Source organism: Acipenser ruthenus, chromosome 23 (assembly GCF_902713425.1).
Source record: "Acipenser ruthenus chromosome 23, fAciRut3.2 maternal haplotype, whole genome shotgun sequence".
Classification (NCBI taxonomy): Eukaryota; Metazoa; Chordata; class Actinopteri; order Acipenseriformes; family Acipenseridae; genus Acipenser; species Acipenser ruthenus.
Window position 1 is genome coordinate 21,818,025 of NC_081211.1, and position 24,247 is coordinate 21,842,271.

A 24,247-nucleotide genomic window follows, 5' to 3' on the forward strand; every position below is an offset into this window, starting at 1 on the left:
GAGCGCCCATCACAGTTCATTAAATCATCTGCAGTTGCAATCAATAAATAAATCATTCATTCATTGCGGATTCTCCGTGCTGAATTTCCCTATCCTACCCTGTATCACATAATGTCCATCACATTTGAGAATCCATAAAAAACACAACAACCACCAAAACAGTTAGCCAGTATGCTGCTTGTCTTCTGTCTCCGTCTACTGTAACTTTTGAGTGAATTCATTAACCATTGGAGCTGTTTCTTAGTGACATGGCCGGGTGGTTAGAGCAAAGTACAAAGAGCTGCAGAATCTCTGTGTCATCCTGCTACTCCAATTACTGTTTCTCCTATAGTCCTATGTTTGTTTCATAAACTAACATTGATTTCCCCCACTGTTTTGAGTCAAATGGAGTCATTTTAAAGTGGGTTTGGGTGAATTAGTTTGTTGTTCAAATGTTTTGTTGTAACCATTTTAGTAAGCAGTAAAATAAAGACAGGAGCTCTGAATTTCATGCATAAATCTGTTTTTCACATGGAAACATTTGCTGAGTTTTGTGTAAGCAATTGGGTTTTGTAATAGTGTTTATTTATTCTCCACTGTACATATATGCCGCATTTAGCTTATTTCCAAAGCTTTATATATTTATTTTCAAAGTAAATTAATGAATAAAGTAAACCATAATATTCAGAAAACAGTTCTAGTGTTTTTGAAGAAGCCAGCAACAATGCTGTACAGTATTACTGATCTTATAAACCTCCCAAATTGTCTCTGCCAATCAGGTTTCTAGTAGAGCAGTCATCCTGCAGTATTTGTCCTTGAAAAACAAAATCTTGTAACTTGCTTTTAAACAGCAGTGTAGCTTACATTTCAAGCAGTCAAAACACTCCAGCCCAAAATATAACCCCAAAACACATTTAAAAAAATCTTTACAATGTGTACCAGCTGCTGGAATTGCTATTAGTATAAATGTTGAGAAATGCAAACCTGTTCTCAATCATTTATGAAAAAAAAATGTGTTAAGTACTGCTTGTACCAAAATCTCCACTTCCATATTGGTAAATTTCAGTTTTCGCTTCCGAGCATCCTCATCACCATGGCTAGTACCAGGCTGAGGTCTTTGTGTGCCATTCATTTTCTTTTGGAATGTGTAGCCTACACACGCAGGGTTGACCCAAACCCGCTATTTATTGTGAGAGGTGTGTAATTCTCCACCGCTAATTGCGGTGATGGGTATTTAAGTTGTTTGATTGCGGAATTGCCTGCTTTACCTAATTAGTCTTATAAAATAGGTTGTTATTTTGACGGCGAGTGCGGCCATACTGAACACACACATTACGTGGCTTTTTGCGGTCGGTTTTTCTCCTTTGTAAATTTGGGCCTCAGTTTAATTGCCATTGATTGGTACTCAATTGTAAATGTGAGGGAGGGCAGCTGTTCTTGTTTTAAAATCAACACATTAATGAATGGATTTATTGAATACCTGCTGATTTGAAATCCTTCTTAATGTAAGTGTACAAGTTTCTGCATGCCCCAAGTGGAAATGTAACAATAGTTAAATAGTAAAAAAAAAATCTAGAACGTAGTACTGTTAAGAGTGGATTATGCACTAAGAAACAGTTTTTGTAAAACTAAATATTTCTCGTTCCTCTTCCTTTTTGTTTCTAGACTGAAGTTTTGCCCAGGAGCCTGTGCCGATGGATCCATTGCTTGGATCACGAATTGTGTGGACCATCTTGCTGGTCTCCTGCTGTTCTAGGACTGTGAGAAGTAGTATTATCTACAAAGTTCAGGAGGAGCAGCCACCCAATACACTGATTGGGAGCCTAGCGGCTGACCAAGGACTGCCAGACTCTGGCCACCTCTACAAGCTTGAAATGGGTAGCCCCTATCTTCGCGTGGATGGCAAAACTGGGGACATCTTCACCACAGAGACACCCATTGACCGAGAGACCCTGAAAGACTGTCAGAACCTCTTTGAGGGGGAACCTTGCAAACTGGAATTCGAGGTGTCTATCACAGACCTCATGCAAAACCACGGCACTCGACTACTGGAAGGCAAAATTGAGGTCTTGGACATCAACGACAACACCCCGCAGTTCTCTTCCCCTATTCTTACTCTCTCCATCCCAGAGAATACCCTCCTAGGGGCCCTTTTTCCTATCCCATTGGCCACTGACAGGGACTCTGGCCGCAATGGGATAGCTAATTATGAGCTGATGGTTGGCACTGAAGGACAGGGGCTGTTCGGGCTGCAGGTGGCGGAAGAACAAGAGGAGAAACAGCCACAGCTCATTGTGATGGGCAACCTGGATCGAGAGCAGAAGGACTCATATGACCTGAACATCAAGGTGGAAGATGGTGGGAGTCCACCACGCTACAGCAGCGCCTTGCTCAGGATCAGCATCACTGATGCCAACGACAACCTACCGAAATTCGAGAAGCCACAGTACGAGGCAGAGCTGCTAGAGAACAGCCCTGTGGGACACTCTGTGCTCCAGGTAGATTATATATCTGTGAATCATAGTGCTTCATTCGTATGAAATTGCATGTAGACCACCAAATATTAATTGAATGCAGAATAAAAGTGATGTATTGTGTATTAATATAGTCCTTTTTCATGTTTGCATGTATGCATTCACTGTTACTTCAGATATTTTTTAAGTTTTGGCTGACAAGTATATTCCTAGTTTGACTTATCATATTCTTTGGGTAGTTTCCAAGACAACAAGGTTAGAGTTAAGGAATCTGGGATGCTAAACCGTATTTTTGGAGAGGAAGTTTATGTTTTAGGTGTTTTAAATTTAAATAATTGCTTAAACTGGGACAGCAACAGGTGACAGTTTTTGAAATGGTGCCTGTAAGTACAGGCACTAAAGTGCGATATGCAAGGAGTTGAAATTAAATTAATACAAATATACCAGGAGTAAAATCAGTTGGTGGTTGCACTTTTGTATCCAGAAAAGGTCAGATGTTACTATTATATAATCTTCCTAATGTCCATGATACATTCACCTTCTGTTTCCTTTCTTCAGGTAAAAGCCAATGACTCAGACATGGGTCCCAATGGGGAGATAGATTACTCCTTCCACCAAGCCGTTGATGTGGTGCAGAGATTGCTGCGGCTCGATCGCACCAGTGGTGTGATCTCTGTGAAAGGACTTGTGGACAGGGAAGAAATTACTACGCTCAGGTTCTATGTGATTGCCCGGGATAAAGGACCTATCCCTAAGAGCTCCAAGACCTTGGTGATAATACATGTAAAGGACCAGAATGATAATGCACCCACCATTGAGATCCGAGGGATTGGGCTGGTGATTCACCAAGACGGAGTAGCCAACATCTCTGAGGACATGCCCATTGGAACCCCAGTAGCCCTGGTGCAAGTCTCAGATCGTGATGAAGGGGAGAACGCGGTGGTCACTTGTGTGGTGGCTGGTGATGTCCCCTTCCAGTTAAAGCCAGCTAGTGAATCTGCAAGTGAAAAGAAAAGGAAATACTTTCTACAGACTACCACCCCTTTGGATTACGAACTGGTAAAGCAATACCGGATCGAAATTGTGGCAGTAGATTCAGGCAACCCAGCTCTATCTAGCACCAACTCCTTGAAGGTCCAAGTGACAGACATAAATGATAATGTCCCTGTGTTCTCGCCCAGCCTTTTTCAGGTCGATTTTTTTGAAAACAACAAGCCTGGGGACAGGGTATTGGATGTAGTGGCTACAGACGCAGATAGTGGCACCAATGCAGAGCTGACATACTCCATAATCCTGGACCCATCAACCAAAGGCCTCTTTGAGATCAACGAAGACACCGGGGAAGTGAAAGCAAAAAATCAGCTTGACCGTGAGCATCGGGAGCGCTATGAGTTTGTAGTGGCTGCAGCTGACAAGGGTGTCCCTAGTCTTCGAGGGACGGCTACAGTTGTAGTGAGAGTGTTGGACCGCAATGATAATGATCCAAAGTTCATGTTAAATGGCTACAGTTTCTCTGTGTTGGAGAATATGCCCCCTCTTAGTCCAGTTGGCATGGTGACAGTCATTGACTCTGATAAGGGTGAGAATGCTCATGTCCACCTTTCAGTAGAGCCAGATAATGGCAAATTTGTCATCCAAAATGGTTCGGGCACCATTCTCTCCAGCATCTCTTTTGACCGTGAGAAAGAAAGCACATACACCTTCCGCTTAAAGGCCATAGACGGAGGGGATCCACCTAGGTCATCCTATGTTGGGGTGACTATCAATGTCCTTGATGAGAATGACAATGCCCCGTACATCACACGGCCTTCTAATTCCTCCTACAACCATCTAGCACCGTTCACCAGCCCTGATACCCGGGTGGAGAAGGTGGAGGCTGAAGACATTGACACTGGCCCCAATGCAGAGCTAGTCTTTAGCATTATAGGTGGAAATCCCCATGAGCTCTTCCGCATTTCCCCCTCTGATGGAGAGATCACTTTAGTCAAGGAAATACTTCGGAAGCACATTGGCCTTCATCGACTGGTGGTCAAGGTGAGCGACAAAGGAAAGCCCCCAAGACATACTACGGCTCTAGTGCACATTTTTGTAAATGAGACCATCAGCAATATCACAATGGTGGAGGCTCTGGTAGGGCATAGTCTCTACACACCCTTAGATACAGATATTGCTGGGGACCCTGATTACAGCCAGGCTACCCAACGTAGCAACATCCTCTATGGTAGCCTTGCAGGGATTGCTGGGGTCATTGTGGTCATTGTAGTTGTGATGGTGATCCGCTACTACTTGCAGAAGGAGGCCAAGAGTGGTTATCAAGCTGGAAAAAAGGAAAACAAGGATCTGTATGCCCCAAAACAGGGACCTAAGGGTAACAAAGGCAAGAAGGGCAAAAAGGGTAAGGCCCCCAAACCAGCAAAGCCCTTAGAGGAAGACGAGGAAGCCAGCCTTCAAAAAGGCCTCAAGTTCAACCTGATTAATGATGGGGTCAACGACAGCCCTAGAATCCACCTGCCTCTCAACTATCCACCTGGCAGCCCTGACTTAGGGCGTCACTACCGCTCAAATTCTCCCTTGCCCTCCATCCAACTTCAGCCCCAGTCCCCCTCTGCCTCCAAGAAACACCAGGCTGTGCAGGACCTCCCAGCGACCAACACCTTTGTCGGGACAGGTGACAACACCTCTACAGGCTCTGACCAGTATTCGGATTACAGCTACAAGGCCAACCCTCCAAAATATAGCAACAAACAGGTAGGAGATTACTTCGTAAACAAATCAGAGTTGGACGCAAACATTATATGGACTGATGAGGTGTGGAAGGGATGGACTTGTTGACCACCATTTTGCATTTTTGTTTTGCCATTCATCTTCAACCCTACTCCCATTGTCCCACCCTCCTCATTTCATTTCTAAAATACTATGCAAATTCCGAGGTTTAGATCCACTGGCTTTATTGCCTTTGTTAGCAAAATATATTGTTGAAAGAAGAACTTTTATCAGTACTTCTATCAAGAACTTGGAACAAAGGAGGATATTGTACTTACTGTTGCTTGTGTGGAATAGCGTCTATTCCTTTTTACACTAGGTTTATTCAGTAATGTTAGAAGGGTAGATAAACTATTCATCCTCCATAATGAAATGTGCTATACACTGAGGGTTGGGGTGGCAAAGTTTAGCCATGACAATTGTGTGCAACTTAAATTCAAAATTCACATCTGAACACTTTTAGCTTTTGCACTTCAACTGAGCACCTGTTTAAAATTAGGCTATTTTATTGGCTTAACCTGGTATTGTACTGTCTTGATTGTAATTTTATTAATAACCAGATTGACACTGTTATTTTAATTTATTTTATAAAGTGACTTATGTCAATTTAACTGTTCAAAGAAAAAAAAAAATATTTAAATTACATTGTATTCTGAGTGAGACACTGGTGGTCATAATGGGGTCCAAAAAGGTAATACATTTGCACCTATGCATGCAGATGTGAGTGGCACATTACAGTGGAATTAAATGGCACACTTCAATATGGTGGAATGTCCTTTTCACTTTGAAAAGCTCAGACTGAATGGTTTACGCGCCTCTCATTCTCCCAGCATACCGTTGAATAAGCTTAAGTACACTCATTTCTGTTTTCCGTGCTTGTTGAGCCATGTATTTTAATAATGTGTCAATTATTTGCAAATGCTAATGGTAGTTAAACTTTCTTCTTCTCACCAGCACGTTTGCAGAAAGTACCTTAATTATTTATTAAACAAAACTGGGACAGTTTTAAGGACCTGCATATATAAAAGGTGAATGAATATAAAGCTTGTGAGGTCTAGTCCTGTTTTAACTATTTGCAGTATTCTGGTTGATGCAAGTCAGGCCCATGCAGTACAGCAAGCTAGTTTATTGGTTTCAACCTTCACAGAAACATGCCAAGTGGTGAGGTTACTGAATTTAATTAGAGTTGATAAGGTGTTTCGGGATTAATCAAGGCCAGGGGTATTTTATTAGAGCCTGGAGTATGTATATATGTCAATTGTGAATACAGTCTTTTGATTGCAATGACTGGTGTATGTTAAGTCTACAACGGGTTTGCCTTTAAGATATATATTTAAGTTTATAAATTTGCCCACTTCATTTACATATGTCCTGCAGTACTTGAATTAGTTTCATTGTTGTGCATATTTTTAGTTCTCACAGACAAAAGCTGTCTGTCAAAGGGATATACATGTATCATTGTTATTGGAACAAGCTTATCTATTTTTTTTATGGCAGTACTGAATGTCCAAATGGTTCTTTTTTATCATCATCTCTAGCAGAACATATTGTCATCAGCTGTTATTCATTTCCATTATAATATTTATTGCTGTAATCTGCAAAGACTGTCTTCAGTGATAGACCCGGAATATTAGTTAATAGTGCACATAATGTTGTCAATATTTCTACAGAAATACTTGCTACACATAGGTTTTAAATGTTAGCTCAGTTTTCAGAATGATTTACTATTTCAGTAAAAGTACCTGTTGATGGCTCTTGTTCAGTCCTGACGAGAGTATAGCTTGTTGTCTGAAACTGACAGGTATATTCTATACCACTTGTGAACAGCAATTGAATTACATCCACAAGTAAACGTATGTGTTTTTCAACTCTGCTTATTCACTTGGAAGAAATTGAAAAATACGACCTCTGTTATTTGTTCACTGCCCTTCAGTTGCAAATTGGGTCAGCAAATTTGTGTTTTAAAGCTGCAGTTACCCCTTTTAGTTTAATTATTTGTTAATTTTGTTTTCCATCTATTTTTATTTCTGCAAAAATGAATGTAACCTGTAAATTGTATACTTTTTTATATTTCAAATAAATTTATTTCAATAAAGATATTCTTTACATTTTGGTTTTCACTGTGGTTGTCGATTTGTAGGCTGGATTGGGTATTCCCCTCCATTCCCCTAAGTAATTTCATAAATAAATGGAACTTATAAAGGACAAAGGTACAGTGTCCTCTTTCACATTTTTTTTATGATCCTGATAGTCCAAAATAGTTGACTTATCCTGATAATTGTAGTTGTTACAATTGGAATTAACAGGGCCATTCTAGGTATTAAAAAAGAAACATACCAGTTTTCTTCTTTCAAAAGGTTTCTTTTTTTCTTGAATAACCACATTTATTTTCACCATTCCACCCAAATTGGGTTTGCGTTAATCCCGGTGAAAGAAACAAATGAGTGTTGACCCAGTTTCAGCCAAGTATTTTTTAACATGCATAATGAATGATTGTGTCCTACCTGTGCCATATTAATGCTCTGAAGTGTCAATTAGCAGTTTCAGCAGTTTTTTTTTAAATACTCCTGCAATGTATAAACACTGCAGCTACATCACTACGCCCTCTGCAGACTTTAGTTAATATTCTTCCAGCCTCTACGTTGAACAGCTTCAATTCCAACTTCTCCTGTCTCCATAGAAACAAAACGACCAATGCGTTCTTCGCAGAGTATCTGCACTCGGTGAATGGGACTGAGCTGCAGGTGGATAACATTAGACATGGCTGCCAATTTGACTTATAAAGGTGTGCCAGCATTGATTCGAAATGTCACAAGTCTGTAATATGCAGATACCTTATATTGCTGTCCTTTTAAAAGTTCCTCACGTCAATGCTAGGGTGATTTGGTGCTGCAGACTCCAATGCTGCCAACTGCTTGCTGTTTGAGAATCATTTGATGGATATAACATATCCCTTATGAAAGAGAGTACTGTACCAGTCTAAAATGAAGGGAGCATTTTTTTTTCTTTGTTCTTTGGTAGGGGTACTGCAGATTTAAATTCAATGGAAACCCATAAAACCATTATACCCCAACCACATCATTCATTCAATCTGGCTCTGTTTGTGTCTCTAAAACAGCTTGTATGTAATATATATATATATATATATATATATATATAATTTTAAAGTCCTAGTTTCTTACTAAAAGTTCACCTTGCTGTTCCTTTTTGTAGCTGATGCTGTTGGAATGTTTTAAGGCAGGCGTCTCAAATCCTGGTCCTGGAGGGTTGGTGTCCCTCCTGGTTTTTGTTCCAACTGTACCCTAAAGTACAGTTGGAACAAATTACTTAACTGGACCAATTAAGTGCTTTTTAGAAGTAGAGTTGGAACAAAAACCAGGAGGGACACTGGCCCTCCAGGACCAGGATTGGAGACCCCTGCTTAAGGGGATCAATTGGTAGAAAATTAATTTAATCTTCTAAGTTGTTTAGGTCTCGTATGTTAGCAGTTTCCTTCTGGGACTAACTAGAACATATTAAAAAGGATAAGTTTTTATTAAAAAAAAAAAAAAAAAAGACTATCAAGATTGCAATCGCCTTCAAAAAATCAGTATTCTGTAACAATGCTCCAACAACATATAAATTCCGTAAGTAGCAATTAATTGCTAAAGAAGAATACTTTTTTGCATTTTGCACTGTTGGAAGAAGAGCTGCTTTGCTAACCACAGCATCCACAGCAATCTGGTTTGACATTTGATTGATGCAGACACATCTGTCGCCTCATTTGTCAAGAAGGATGTAAAATCCATAGTTTCCATGGAGTAATACAATATTAGAATCTGCGAGTCTAGGCTTGTTCTATCCTCAGCAAAGAGGGCTATCTTTTAAAATGATGTTTGAAGAGGTAAACAATCATATACCACTGTCTTTGATCACTTTAACAAAGAAATATCCCACTGCGTCCTTCTGGAATATTATAATCACCTCACTGCAATATACTAGCTTTATATTTTGGTGTTCTATTTATTTTTTAAATTCTCTTTACTCTGTTATTCTATTGGCGTGCTTGCCAAACCATGTACAAATTGGATAAAATTATCAGGTACACATGCAATTTAAATTATTTGACCAATGTTTCAACTGATAAAGACTTCTATAGTTTCTTAATGAGTGTTACCACTTTTAGTATTTCAACATTTTGACTGCATAATTGCTAGCTGTGGATATACTCATGTATTTTGCTGTACATTTTTTCTGAGTTTATGAAAATTGATTCATAACCAAATCGACTACAGTGTCTCTGGTGTCTTGACATTTTTTTTTAATTTATAAAAAGCAATTCAAAATATTACTTTGAAGTTCTCTGTAATTCTCAATAAGCGTCTCTATAATAAGCAATATCGCACGTAATTAAGCTATGCATATATACTGCCCTACCCTAATATATTTGTCCTGCCTCTGCTCACTCATGATTGGACAGCTATAAAACCAGGGCAGATTTTTGACTTTCCCATTGGTTAAACTTCCAATTATGTCCCGCCTCTGCGCATTCATGATTCGACACCTGTATAACAAGGGACGGATCTTTGACTCTCCCATTAGTTAAACCTACTAAAGACCTGTTTGTCCCACTTCTGCTCACTCATGATTGGACTGCCACTGACTGGATTTTTTATATATATATATATATATATATATATATATATATATATATATATATATATATATATATATATATAATCTACAATGAAAATAAACATGCCACATGTTTTATTTTTATGTAAATACTCATTCAAATGCTTATAATAACAAATGGCATCTGCTGGGTCATGAACTAAAACACATACGGCAGACCTCAATCTTTTCTAATGTAAGAGCACAACATAAAACCATAAACAAACCTACTCTATTTCCAAAGCATCCTGCCTGTATAAGAATCAGCTCCTCACAGTTTAGGTGGTTCATGTTTTCTTTCCTAAACTTCTGAGGATTTATCACCTCCTCAATTGTAGAATAAAGCATGTGTATAGAGGCAGCGCTTTGACCCCCACAGGAACATGCTGAAGAGGATCAGTGCCAGAGGATGCTTGTATGTATTGTATTGTATTGAGAACTGCAGAGAAGGAAGTCAGGAAGGCGCTCCCTGAACACAAAATAAAAAAATAATGATGTGTTATGTGTGCCATTAATACACATCTAACTGTTATGCAATTGTCCATTTATTTAAGTTTGGTTACAGGTTAGTAAAACATTGAGAGATACAACAGTGTTGCTTTTGTGCAATTCTTGTGCTTGTATTCCATAGGCATGTTAAGTGTTTTTATTAAGATTCCAACAAATCTGACATGAAAAGACAGTGTGTGTTAAACATTCATTAGTACACGTTTTGGGTTACTGATATCTTACAGTAACATTTCCCTGTTTTAATATCTGTTTATTAACTGCTATGTAACTGAACTTCAAAAATTGGTACTTGTGTATCAACTGAGCATGTATTTCTACCACTCAAAATAAAGCATTACCAGAAAGTGTTAGAGCAGATGTGATTAGAAGGAGGAAGTCATCGGTACTGTATACAATGCTTTGAGTGACACCACCCACATTTCGACAAACAGACTTGTCAGTCTGGGAGCCCAGTAACTGTCAAGCATTCCCTGTTACCCATCAGTCTGGCAGGCTGCAGTAGCCTCTGCTAGATTGTGGATGGCTGGGTGTTTCACACATAGCAGCTCTCTCCCAGCTACATCGACAGAATTTCCTAGCTACCCACAGGGCTCCAGCTCACTCGAATTGTCAGATAACATCTGCTAAAATTATAGTTTATTTTGCCCTCCAAAAGAAACGACATCAAAACCTCTTGGGCTTCTTTTAATGTTCTTGACATAGCAAAATAGCAAAATGACAGCCAAGAAGCCCCTCCCAGAACTGTAGAAGGCTCTACAAAGCAAGCCACAAAGACAGCTTGAGAGGTGTTCACTGTGACACAATGTGACAAGAATGGCTGAGTGGGTGACGTCAGACCAGAAGACAGGAACACAAACGACAGAGAGATGTGGAGTTTGGTGGAGCTGAGCGAATGCTTTCGCTCAGCATTTAATGAATAAACAGACAGAAAATAAACGTTTGTAACAAAACACAAAAAACAGGACACGGCACTTGCGCCAAAATAAACAGACATACAAAACGACTAACCACTAAACAGACGGTGCAGGACAGACGAACAAACACGGTGAGTGAAAACACTTATCTTTACGATTTTACTTTACTTTTACTTTATACTACCCTCCGTCTCCTAACCCGTTCTCCACTCACCGAACACCAACCTTGAGTGAGTGAAAACATGCAGCTTTTATGCAGTTGTACCGAGATTCGATTGCTAGTCAATCATTCAATTGGAATCTCGGTACAACTGCACGTGAATTAATTAAAGTGCAATTCCCCGTGCTCACATATTACTTTTTACTTGCACGTGATGTGATGTGCCATCCCCGTGCCTAAATACAAATATACAATTTACACACACGTGAAACACAGACCGCTTATATCCCGTGTACCAATGCCTATACACCAACATTTACACACAACACGTAACATATAACACACACAGGGGGGGCACTTTGCCACACACAAACAACAACCGTTGCGGCTTCAAAGATACCTCTGTTTGTTTAGCCAAGATAAAATACCTTTTAAATTACACAGCTCGTCATCAATAGAGGCCTGGCAAGGCAAGAAGATATTGATCATTCATACAGCGTCCTTGAAACAGAACATGCGATAGAGCCACATATCCCAGACACTACACAATATATTTCATAGGAAAGGGCTGCTTGTGCTGCATGAACAAAGTCTTAGCAATAGCAGGAGTTTGATTCTTTGTGAGTGTTCCTGATGTGGGAATAGTTAATGTTTCCCACGTTTTATTTCTTCAGTCTAGTGGCTCAGTGGCCCATTCAGTCGGCACACTGCGCACTGCCATGCTTTAGCTTTAATTGAACATTTCTTCCAAAGACTGCACTTATGATCAGCAGTGCATCCACTCTTAGGAGATGTTGTGGCCATATGTAGATGTAATAGGCAATGAAGTAGCAGAGCAGTAATGTAGAACAGCTGTTAAGTTACATTACCAGTTACTTCCCACTCAACGGGAGAGACAGATTGACCAAACAAACCCCAGGAACACAGTGACAGCCATATGGAAAAGTTTACTGTTTCATTCTCCGAGTGTTCTTAATGAGCTCAGTACTGCAGAGTCTACATCCCTGATTGGAGACTGTACTGGCTTGCACAATAGCATTAAGAGGTCTGGGTTAGCGTTGCGTTTTATTTCCATGGTATGTTAAATAAACTGTCAGGTCATTTCCAAGAGTCCATCTATTTTACCATCATGTAATCTCTGTAAATTAATGGGGTGTACAACACTGTTGTATTTCCTGAAGGAGAATAGAAAAATAACAGTGGTGTTTGTAGATCATATCCACCTTGATCTACCTAAACCAAGAAGGAAGAAGGAAGCACATAGGAGTATGTTATATTCAAGGTTGAATTTTGGCATTCAAGTTTGAGAGTTATTGATATGTAGCATACAAGCCCTCGATGGCTTGTATTCAACAGCTTGACCATATATCACAAAATTAAAAATGGCAAAACAATTATTTACAGTAAAATATACAGTAACAAATATAATAATAATAATAATAAATACTCACCTTTTCTGTTAGTGCGTCACCTGTCTTTAAATATAAAGATGTAAACCCATACTCCATAGTTTGATGAATGTATAAGCTGATTAAATGTTTGTTCCGCATCAGGATTTTGTTTTGTTTGAAGGGCTGTTGGTTTCGGTTTTCGGTTATTTGCATATTAAATGGGGGCAACATTCTTCATTAGCATGTTATTAATTTTCCAGTGTTATTACTATTATTATAAAATATTAATGAAGTCACATTGGTTAGATTTGATGCTACGCTAAAGGAGGCAGGCTTTCCAGTCTCGCCTCTACCCATCACTTTTTTCATGTAACTATTTATTTTGACACTATACCAATTAAATTAATGTGGAGCTGTATGTGTGTGAAGTGGCTTGAGATAATGGGCCTTACAGTTCACAAATCTACATACATGAGGACAAAGTCAGTCTGTCATTTAGTCAAAAAGAAAGAGAGATCTGGTCAACCATTTTCAATCATTATATTAGATATACAATTCAAGGCATGTGTTGACTTTACATTCTATTTCATTCTTATCATTCCCTACTTAAACTGTGTGATAAAATAATCTAAAACAACACTCCATAAGCATCTGACCAAATACTTGCCTAACTGTAACGGTTATATGAAACAGCTTTGGGTGAGCTATCTATGGGCATATCACCACTGCTTTTTCCTCCCTGCATTAAAATTGCCCCCAGCATGGTACATGTGAAGGGTAGCTGCCCCCCTGTGTTGTGTTCTAATTGACATCGAGAGTAGGTTGTCTGTGCCCCCCTCCCTTTCCCAAATGCTGTTTTTCGTGCATTTTCATGCCGGGGGCAAAAGTTAGGGTGAGTGAGAGAGAGGGAGAGGGAGAGGGTGAGGGAGAGGAAGCAGAATATATGTAAGAGATGCAGAAAACAAATTCATTGGCAGGCTAGGTAAACCAAGCATGAGATTGTTCAGGGATCTGGATGTACTATTTCAATATGAGATTACAGTCTGGGATTACCAAATTCTGTTCTGCGTATGGCCGGTAAATACTTCCCATAGTGTTTTTAAATGGGAGAGCTTTTTAAAGACGCACTTTGGGGTTTGTAAATGTCCATTTAAGCCTGTTTTTTTTGCCCACTCCTGTGTGTTATCTCAGAACAAGTGCTCTATTCTTGTTGTACAAGTTAGGCTTTAGGGTGTGTACTCGTATTCCACTCGCATACAGAAGATTAGTCAATCCCTTTTAGGTCGTGCACTGACATTTCTATTAACCAAACAATTAGCTTTTGTTAGGTACCTTTGAGTTGGGGGGGATTTCAATCAAAGATATAAAACAAACATAAATAGGCAATCTGCCCACGTATCGAGAACAAAGGTAAAATCAAAGGTAAAGAAAAGTGCAGTGGGCCTCAAAGTTAGCAGCTCAGTCTCAAAGGACTTTTTGCAGACGTTATGCCAACATGATAAACCCACTGAGAATTTACGAATAATCTCCTGTACCAGCATGGGAGCTAAACCAAGAAGACTTGTATAATAATTAGGGTTTAAACTCTGTATAGGTTAAAACTAAACTTGATTTGGAAGCAGCAGCAGCCTTGAGGTCAATTTGCATATCAAAATACATGCTGAAAGTTGGAGAAGCATGGTTTATATTAGTACTTGTCAGTCACAATATGATCTAGGCTTCATTCAAATATGTGGTTTCCACTTTTGCATTTTCCTTTGGTGTCTGTGAGTTTCCCCTAGGGATAACATTGTGGTTTCCTGCTGTACATAACATGCTTTGGGACCAACTAAAAAAAAAAAAAATCTTTGTAAAAAGATAGCTTTTTAGATATCGACACTGTCAGATTTTAATGACAGTTAAATGTTGTTAAAGTTTTAATGCCTTATCATAAAATGCATGTATATCTCTTTTTCTTCAACTAATTTCCATTTAGCTGACATTTTCATTTATTAAGATGTTTTAAGATGTCTCTAGAAGCCTGCCTGCCAGCCTGTTTTACATAAGCATTGAAGAACACACCAATACCAACAACTGAGAAGCATTGGTCTGATAGCACAGGTGTGGACTTTGCACGAAAGGTCACCTACAGTATAATGTACCGCTTTTGTAATTTTACAAACATGGAATGCAGTTAAATGTTAAAGTGGAAAACTACTGCCTAAAGGGTCAGAGAAACGGCTGAAAGTGGATTCTAATGTTTAATGTTCAGCTGCAAACATTAGCGCCAGCCGTCAGTCACTCTTACCCAAAGGATGTAAGATTTTCCCGGTATCCTTCATCTGCAGTGTGTATATGTTTTTTTTTTAATGACATTTTTACAATTTTGTTTTAGTGAAAGAAGTTTTCAGTGAATTAATCTCAGAGCATGTTAAAATTTCAACTAATATCAGTTTTCTTGCATACAGAAATTGTATAAAAGCCTTTCATATATATATATATAAAAAAAAAAACCAGAACAATCTCCAGAGCTGTTTTTCTTAAGACAAAAACCCACATCTGCAAAAAACAAGAAAGAAATATCAGTGACCAAAATGTCTCATTCTTCCAAATATACCAACAGACATATTCATAGAGTTAAGGCTGTTAGAAGTGTATTACAGATATAATGTATGGCATACAGTGCTTAATGGTCATTATTCCTCTGCAGAATGCAGCATTTTCACAAGGATACACAACAACATTTGCCTTTTTACAACAGTGGTGTGCGGCCAGGTGACTTCATAATCACCCTGAACTACAGAGCTGTTATTTGGGTACCTTTTTTGTGAGGTTTCTGTAAGATTTCACCCTCCTGTCCAGATGCCTCAGCAAACCCTTACATTTCTCCAGGCTGTAGAGCGGCTAAGCCTCAGAGCTTAGACACGATGGCTTTCTGTCTGCATCTGTGATCCAGATATATTTTTTAAAGATAGTATGAGGTCAATATCAACAATACACGTGAACTTACGAATTATTAATACCCTATCAAGAGGTGGGCAAGGAGCTGCCAACCCCCCTCCCCCCCAATAAAACAGCATGCTTTTTAGTCACATCTGTTTATTCCTGTATAGATGCACTACTACAAGCATGGAGGAGGCATGCTACATGTTTTCTTTGTATTCAGAGGTAGACAAATAAATCATTGTTCACTTGTCTCTGTGACTAGTGTTTATCCAGCATCAATCCATGTTCCCACAAAACATAATATCTGCATATAACATGTTGAGAAGTGTGATAGATTAAACACACCTGTATGTAATCACTTGCAACACAGCTGAACAAATCCAGGTTATCCACCCCAACACACAGCACACGATGTACTACACATCATAGAAATCTATCAGGCTACAGGCTACAGTTTAGATAATGTAACACACATACTGGGGTGTTGGTATATGAAGCAGATTCCTCAAAGATAAAGCGTAACTAAATATCATCTAGAGTGGGTATAATTTCTTTGTTATCCACAAAAGAATATATAAACCTGTGACATAGAGGGGATAATTATAGCTGGTGTGCCAAAAAACATCCAGTTCTCTCCTGTCTATTGCTCTTTAAAAGTCTAAAGAGCTGCAATACAGTATGTGTCTACCTCGTGTGGGAGAAATTATCGGGACAAATAAGAACACGATTCGCCTACTTTTATAGCTTCAGAAAATGCTTGGCAGCTGCTGTCACTTGGCTTACATCTCGGAAAATGATATTTAGACCAAGCAGGTACTAAACCGGTCATCTACTCCATGATCATCTTAATAGTGCTGTGTGCCGATTTCTAAAATGGAGATTAGTACAGATTAAAATATCCAAGATCCTCTTTATGATATTTAGCCGGTCTAATCTTTGTATTAAAACAAGGGGGTTGGGGTGGGTTTAGGCAATCTGCCAAATTGGGTTTTTATCACATTACAAGCAAGGTGCACGCTGATCTCCCTGTGTAAAGTGATGAGTGTAGTGTTTGTCATTAAGCAAGTAAAAAATCATAGAATTTTCCTGGAAAAGGGGAGAGGTACTAGTCTGCTTTCTTGTCTCAAAGCGCACCTAGGACATTGTATAAGAACTCAGGGTTGTATAAGAGGGGCTTATGTCTTAAAGAAGATTAATTAATACTGCATTTAAATGTACAAACCTAAGAGATTAGCTTGGAAGAAAGGCTTACAGTCACTGGATCCTGTCTTTTTTTTTCTTTTTTTCTGGAATTTTGTTTAAAAGTGTAATTATTAGAGTAGTGGAATTTAAATTTTAAATCTTTCTCTGTGCATGAAATAAAGACATAATTTCTACTATTTTTAGTTTTCTTGTAATAATAACTATAATAATAACTGGATAAAAGCAGTAACTCATTTTTAGGGGTTGGTTTCATGTAGGTACTTAAAAACAGTGGTCCCCAGATTTTTTTGCAACCTTATGAAATATTATCAAATCAGGTTTTTATTAAGGTTGCATGATGAAACCATGTGCCACAACTCTGAGAAAAGGCAACAAAATATTGTGGAAATGTGTATTTCATTCCTGTGCAATTATCCCTAATGCATGATTGAAAACTCTTTCTCGCAGTCACGCTGCACCATGTAAATGGCATCCAAAAGATGACAGTATGTGATTTCCACATTTAGTATATAATAACCCCCCACTGATTTATTCAATGTGCCTTTTTGTACTAGCACACACATTTAAAGGAAAAGAAACTGTTTTGTTTTTGTTTTCATACGTGTGTTATATTTATGAGCACCTCTGTTTGCAAATACGCACCCACAGTATGTGCTCGTGAATCCTAGATGGATGTGATTTTAATCTAGATGGAGTTTCTAGTTCCCTGTTTTCCTTTCCCAACAGATGCACGCATGTTTAAGCACTAATTAAAGACAGTCTCTGTTTGTCAGGCTGCAGGCCCCAGAGTAAGTGTCAATATATGAGGAATACAACAAATACTCTTATCTATTAAATACCACAATCAGGGAGGCAGCTGGGAGCAGTACAGCCATATTTTAAAGAGGCTAGAGGACGACTGGTAAACACAGTACTGCAAACATCCGTGAGGGCCCAAGCATTAGTGTAGTAGATGTAGAGAGACTGGGAGGCCACCTTGGATTATCATGTGTGCATTGTAAATTGTACTGTATGAGTATAGACCAGGTCATTGGGTCAGCCTACTGGCAGCTAGTGGATTTATTCAACGTTTCCAGCACCATGACTTGACTTATGGTATTGAGCAAAACATTCAAACATAAGAGGACATTTATTACTGAATACCTACATGCCTATATGGCCGAGATAGTCCCGATTTTCTAGCAAATGTCCTGTGTCCCGATGCATAGGAAGAACAAAAATGGCCAAAAACCTGTGGTAACAATCAATAAGCCCTCTAATATACTTTAATTGAATGACTGTTCATCTTGTGCTCAAAATGCTGACAGGCAAAAACACAAATCACAGCTTAAAGGACATAACGGATTCAATAATATTTTGTCATTTAAAATATTTGTATTCTTTGTCTGAAACGAACAAGGATAATACCGGTTTCCGCTGTTTGCATGAATACCTTACTTATATGTTGGCTCTAGTCAAAGAAGTGTTAAACTCTGTTCTACTGCTGACACATTTGAGGGCAAGCACGTTATTTATTAAACCTACCAGCAGTATTTTCTGACCCATACCCACTGAGATAAATGTCTCATGTACTGCTGCTTAATTTTCCTGTACATTTAAAATATATGTAAAAAAAATACTGTAGCCAAGTCCTCTTTTCGGTCACTGCAGGCTAATGCATATTTGTGACATTTTAACCAATTGGTTTTTATCCAAGCCAGTGAACACATTAAACATCCACAACGTGATTTGTGTGTGTGTGTGTGCCTCAAGTGGTTTTTTAAAGCAGTTTTCTCAGTTTATTTGTTTTTTCCCTAGTTTTGAAGTACTGCAATTTTCTTTAAGTGATACTGGTTGTATACTGGTTGTATAAGAAAATAAAAATAGAAAGATAGAAGCAGGTCTCCTTATCCAGTCTAAATGATAGTTTCCAGGTTACTGAACACAATCCATTTCACAGAGATAAGGACAACGACTGCACAGCTAATAAGAAATTCAACTGTGGGTGGATTTTGTGAAACTCTCCACTGCTTCTCTCCCAAGTCATATATCCCACACTTATTCTATTTTTGTTCTCTTCTTTGCTTGACCTCACCTGATATTTATTTTCTCTGATTCCTACTCCGTCACTTTCTTCTTCAAAAAATGGTCAGAATATAGAACTAGCCAAAATACATGGATCAGATATTCAAGTCATCAAGACCATGTAAAGAATGACAAAAATCTACCTACAGTACAAGCCCTGCAGCTGTACAATACTAGACATTTTACTGAGCTTATGATATTTCCATCAGTACACCAGTGCTGTGACAACCAGATTTACCTCAGATAGCTATTTCTGTATCTTCAATTGTGCTCAGTGAAACAGTAAGAAACTGTGCGCATAGCGGTATTGTCATGTCCCAGAAATCTTCTTTTTCAAATGTTAAACAGAATATCTCCGTTCCAACCCCCTCCAACTGCTTTTGTTTATTGTTTATTGCATTTATTTATCAGGGACACATAAAATTATCGCATAAGTGTAACTTACATGACACAAGATGTGTTGCATTTTCAATGGAGCCAGTAGGCTAATTTCCATTGACAGTCCCCGGGCAGACATTGATGACAACTGTAATAAATCTCCATATTACTTCTATTATTATTATTATTATTATTTCTTAGCAGACGCCCTTATCCAGGGCGACTTACAGTCGTAGACAAAAATACATTACAAGAATCAGTAAAATTATTAGTACAATTAAGAGCAAGATAAAATACAATCACTTCGGTTCTAGCAAGTACAAGTATATGACTTCTACTCTAAACCATAGCAATAACCTCCTATTGAATATTTGATTAAAAACATATAACATTAAAGTCACAAATTACCTATTAAAAGTACATAACAATCAGCAGCTTACATAATCAAGTTACTGTACAATTGATATAATATAAATATCCAATATACACAATTCAAATTCAAATACATCCTGAATAAATGAATGATTGCATAATTGATTATGTTTGAACCAAGCCTTAAGTTTATTGCTGTTCTACTCAAACAGCTTATTTATTTATTTTTAGCTATCCAAACACTCAGTTTCAACTGTGCCTCAAATATTCTTGGAGGAAAACCCTCTAATATGTCATAATAAAATTATTAAAATCACTAACAGAACATACTGTTACAAGGAAGGGAGATGAGAAATGCTTCCTCAATAGGTGATTGTTGTAAACTTTAATTAAGATGGAGTTATCCAATAATGTTATGTTCTGGTTTGGGGATGGTTAGCCAACAGGAATTACACTCATCCAGATTGACTCCAGGGTTGAATGTAAGTCTCTCAACTTCTGAACAGTCCTTAGGAGTAGTCAGCATATGTGCTCCAGTGAGCTGTTTTTGTCAGCTTCTATCTCTTTGCTAAATCTCTTTCCAACATGAAAAGTTCAATTTATATTTAAAACTGATTATTTTACCATGTTACAATAGCTTTCTTCTAAAAACAATACAGCCATATGTGCTATACATGAGTCACACAAATGGTCTTATGCAAATGGCCCTACCAAGGGGGTGAATAGTGACTACAGCTTTAATGGTTTATTTGAGTCAAACAAGTAAGATAGCTGAGTGCATACCTGGGTGCGGTCAGGTACACAACTTCCTGGTGACTAAATAGCAAGATATGAACAAACCATAGATACAGTAAGGCTTTACTGTAAGTTAAAGGCACATATTATTGTTCCACCCCCAAATCAGTAGAGAACAGGAAGCCAGGGATGCAACTGTGAAAATAATTATAAGACCAATTGTTGTTATTTTAGACACAGGACTTTTTTTATGGTGGCTTCAAAAGGGACTACGCTTAGTTAACAACTGTGATGTATGTTGTTTATTCTGCACCCCAAGTGTTATTTATCTTGATGTCAGGGGAGTTTGTTTCTACTTTCGCTGTCTTAGGGAGAGATAACTGCATCTTTAATGCAAGTGAAACTCTCGGCTGCAACGACAGGAGTTGCTCAGGAATTAAACCTGGTGTAATGGGGAGGATCAGTACAAAAACCAGCCAGCTGGAACAATGAGAATGGCTTTACTTTGCCCTCTTTGCATTAATGTGTAACTGAGAGTTTGGTAGATGATTGACAGGACTTGCAACAGTAGCTGAGTTCATCACGTGGAGAATAATATCCGAGGAGGCATCGTCCTGGCGTGGCACAGCAGTGCCCTTTGGCAAGCTGCAGGGGTGGTGAGGGGTGGTACAGAAAGAAAAAATCTAGTGGCCCTTGAGCAGTAACCCCTCAACTGCTCTGTTCTGTGTTTTATATATAAACCAAAATAATATTTGCTATTTTTTTATAGTTAAAATGATTGTATTCCTCTCAGAAAATGTGCTTTTGCCTTTGCACTTGGTTCAAACTGGGGTCTTATAACAGAAAACCTTTTAATTAAAAGTGTCTATATGCAGATAGGTTCTTAGAATGATGGAAAGGGCAAATGTGGCCCTGTACCAAGAGAGACATTGAAAGTTATGGGGAAGGCTCATAGGAATCATTAGGGAAGTGTCTCATGCTGAGCTGCTCTTAAGAAAAATCTTTCCTTCTTCCTCCCCTGCTGCTTTTTACTAAACTAAATCAGGGGAGCATGAACACGTCAGAAAAGTCTTAACCTACTGGCATGAATTTCAATTCAAATTTCAAAGGTTAGACATCAGCAGAGAGGTTTTCTTACAAGAAAAAAATTTAAAAAAATACCCAGGAGTTGTGCAGTTTGCAATATTATCACAGCTTAAGGCATGGGGGAGAGAAGGAACTTGGTTCAGGGTGACCAAGGAGTTGCTGAAAGCTAAAATTCATGTCACCTTTTCCTCAGCTGGCCCTCCTTATTCTTTGCACATTCAAATTTCGTTGGAAACTGATTTGACAAAAGTAGTCTATTCATAGATCACACCAAAAAGTGAAATGCAAGTGCCATTTGTGACCTTTAAAACTGGTTTGTATGATTTTTTTTGTACAATAATGGTGTCCACTTCATAGTATACAGTACCTTCTACCATGCTCCATTTTAGACATCTTCCTATTCAGTCTATAGGAAAAAAAAATCCAAGATGGCTGGAGTTTTACATTACAACAAAGTCTGAACCATGAGGTCCTGCCTACCTCCCAGTCTTCAGCTTTGATCACTAAGGTCAGCCCAGTCCTCAGCAACCTGCCTGCCACGCAGCCAGGCACTACCAGAATACCAAATGTATTTATAAACTCTATTTCATTTCTTTCTAATGCAATTGTCTGATGATGATCTTCACTCACGAACCATAACTTTGATTTTGCAGACCTTGCCATGGTGGCAAGAGTTTTAATTATGAATCTGTCTGGTACCCTTGTCAGTAGAATTGTCTTTCTTCGGGTTTAATAGTGCCTTTGTCATCAGTGTGATGGCTGGCTGGCCTGGTTCCACTGCCCTGAGGCATTGAGAGGTTTTCATCAGCAAGAGCTGTGGAGCAACAGAGAATGAAAAGCAGTGGAAGGGCACTGAACCTGAAGAGAGGTCTGAAATGTGACTTCCATGTCGGAAAAAGACATTTCTCAGATATGTACAGTTTATCTAGTTTAAAAGACAGATCTCAGATATGTAGGCTTATCCAGTATTTTGCAGGCTTATGATTAAGATAGATGTGGTGCTATAATCAACAGGTGTTCATGATTTTGCTTTTAAATGTAGAATCTTGTTGGAATTTAACCGTTTCTTATTTTTATTAGTGTTAGCATTCACATTATTTTGCAAGTCTGCTGTTTTCCTTGTATTTCAAAACCAACATTATATGTAGTTAGCAGTAAAGCTTTTTAAACTAACGAGTAGATTAGTGGTATTCTAAAGAAGCCTGCAATTAGGGTTACTCTAACCCACATCCTCCCCTGACATTTCAGCTATTTAACCACAGTACAAAATTATATCAAGTTATATGTATTCCAAGAGGACAGAACTGTTTAAACAACCTGTACTGCTGACTGAAAAGAAACAAGACTGGCAGATGATCAGATAAGCAGCAGACACCCAATCTGGGTGTTAACTATGAGGTCCGGGTTCAATTCCCACTGAAGGTGATAAATTACTCACCAGCAGAAATACAAAACTGAAACACATAGTGAGGAGACCAGAATTACACCAAATTATAAAAACAAAACTTGCACCGCAGTTACTGGCTGTAAATTACCTTAATATCTTCTATCAGAGTCTTTGAGTTATTGTCCAGAAGTTTTTCTAAAAGTCTAAAACAAGTATTTGTGATTTAAGCAACTTTCCACTGGAGAAAATGCTTGCTAAAGCTGTCACACAACTTTTTTTCTAGTCGTTTTTGACAACAAACTGCCAACCAAGAAATCAAGCTATTATACAATAAAAAAAAGAAAGAAATAACATAAATATGGTAATAATATAAGAAATATACCTAAATTAAAGCTCATCGAAACATAAAAGATATTGTGCTACATCCGTTCACCCACTGCAGCAACAGTGGATGCCCAACCCTCTGAAGTGTTAGCTGTTATCAGACACATAACAATGGCTCATTCACTCATACCAGGAAGATGCAGGTGTATCACAGTCTGCTTCCTCATACAGCAGACTATTTGCCTAAACCATAGAAAAGGTGCATTAGTGCTAGTCACCTGTGCATGCTGTATGTGGTGCCTGGTCATGTTTGCCTAGTAGGGAGTGTGGTGCCTGACTCTATTGTCTTAACTGAAATACTAGATAAGAGGGAGGAGGGGGGTACCTGGGTACTTGATTCTGAAAGGAAACGATTGAATTAGGTGTAAATGTCTAGTTGCAATTTGCCCCTTCTCCTTCTTGCATGTCTCCACTGCACAACAGGTAGCAGATGGATCCTGCTCAGAGTGGTCTTCAAAAGCAGCATGAGCAAAGCACCAGACTGTCAAGTGCTGTTAGCCCTGACACAATGTGGAAAGGTACAGAAAGTACTGATTTGGCAGTATTGGAAATCTATTGCAAATCAGGGTATAAGCCGTGCAAGCTCCATTTCAAGATTTAAGACCAAGCTTCATGCTTTTTAAAGATGCATTACTGCTGCCGTTGCAGTTCTGGCTGTGATTTTATTTTTAGCCCTTTTTTTTATTATGAGCATATTTATTATGATGTCGACAGGCATAACATTGAAACTGAGATATTTGCCATGAAAACAAATTGTTACAACTTTATGTAATCAACCTTTCTGCCCCCCCCCCACACACACATTCTGTGTTCAATTAGGTACTACGTGTCTGAGTAGTTCTTGTTCCAGGACATTTATATATTGTTAA

The 24,247-nt window shown here is 38.6% G+C and overlaps 1 protein-coding gene across 4 annotated transcripts in view; it reads left to right on the forward strand.

The window, feature by feature from the left end:
• The window catches only part of LOC131696525 (protocadherin-1-like), a 115,382-nt gene that overhangs the window by 6,271 nt on the left and 84,864 nt on the right, over positions 1-24,247 (forward strand). For all 4 annotated transcript variants that reach the window (XM_058996825.1, XM_058996829.1, XM_058996827.1 and 1 more), the window contains exons 2-3: positions 1,645-2,477; positions 3,012-5,201. In XM_058996825.1, coding sequence (XP_058852808.1) covers positions 1,674-2,477; positions 3,012-5,201 — 2,994 coding nt within the window. In that variant the 5' untranslated portion in view covers positions 1,645-1,673. The remainder of the gene's footprint in view (positions 1-1,644; positions 2,478-3,011; positions 5,202-24,247) is intronic.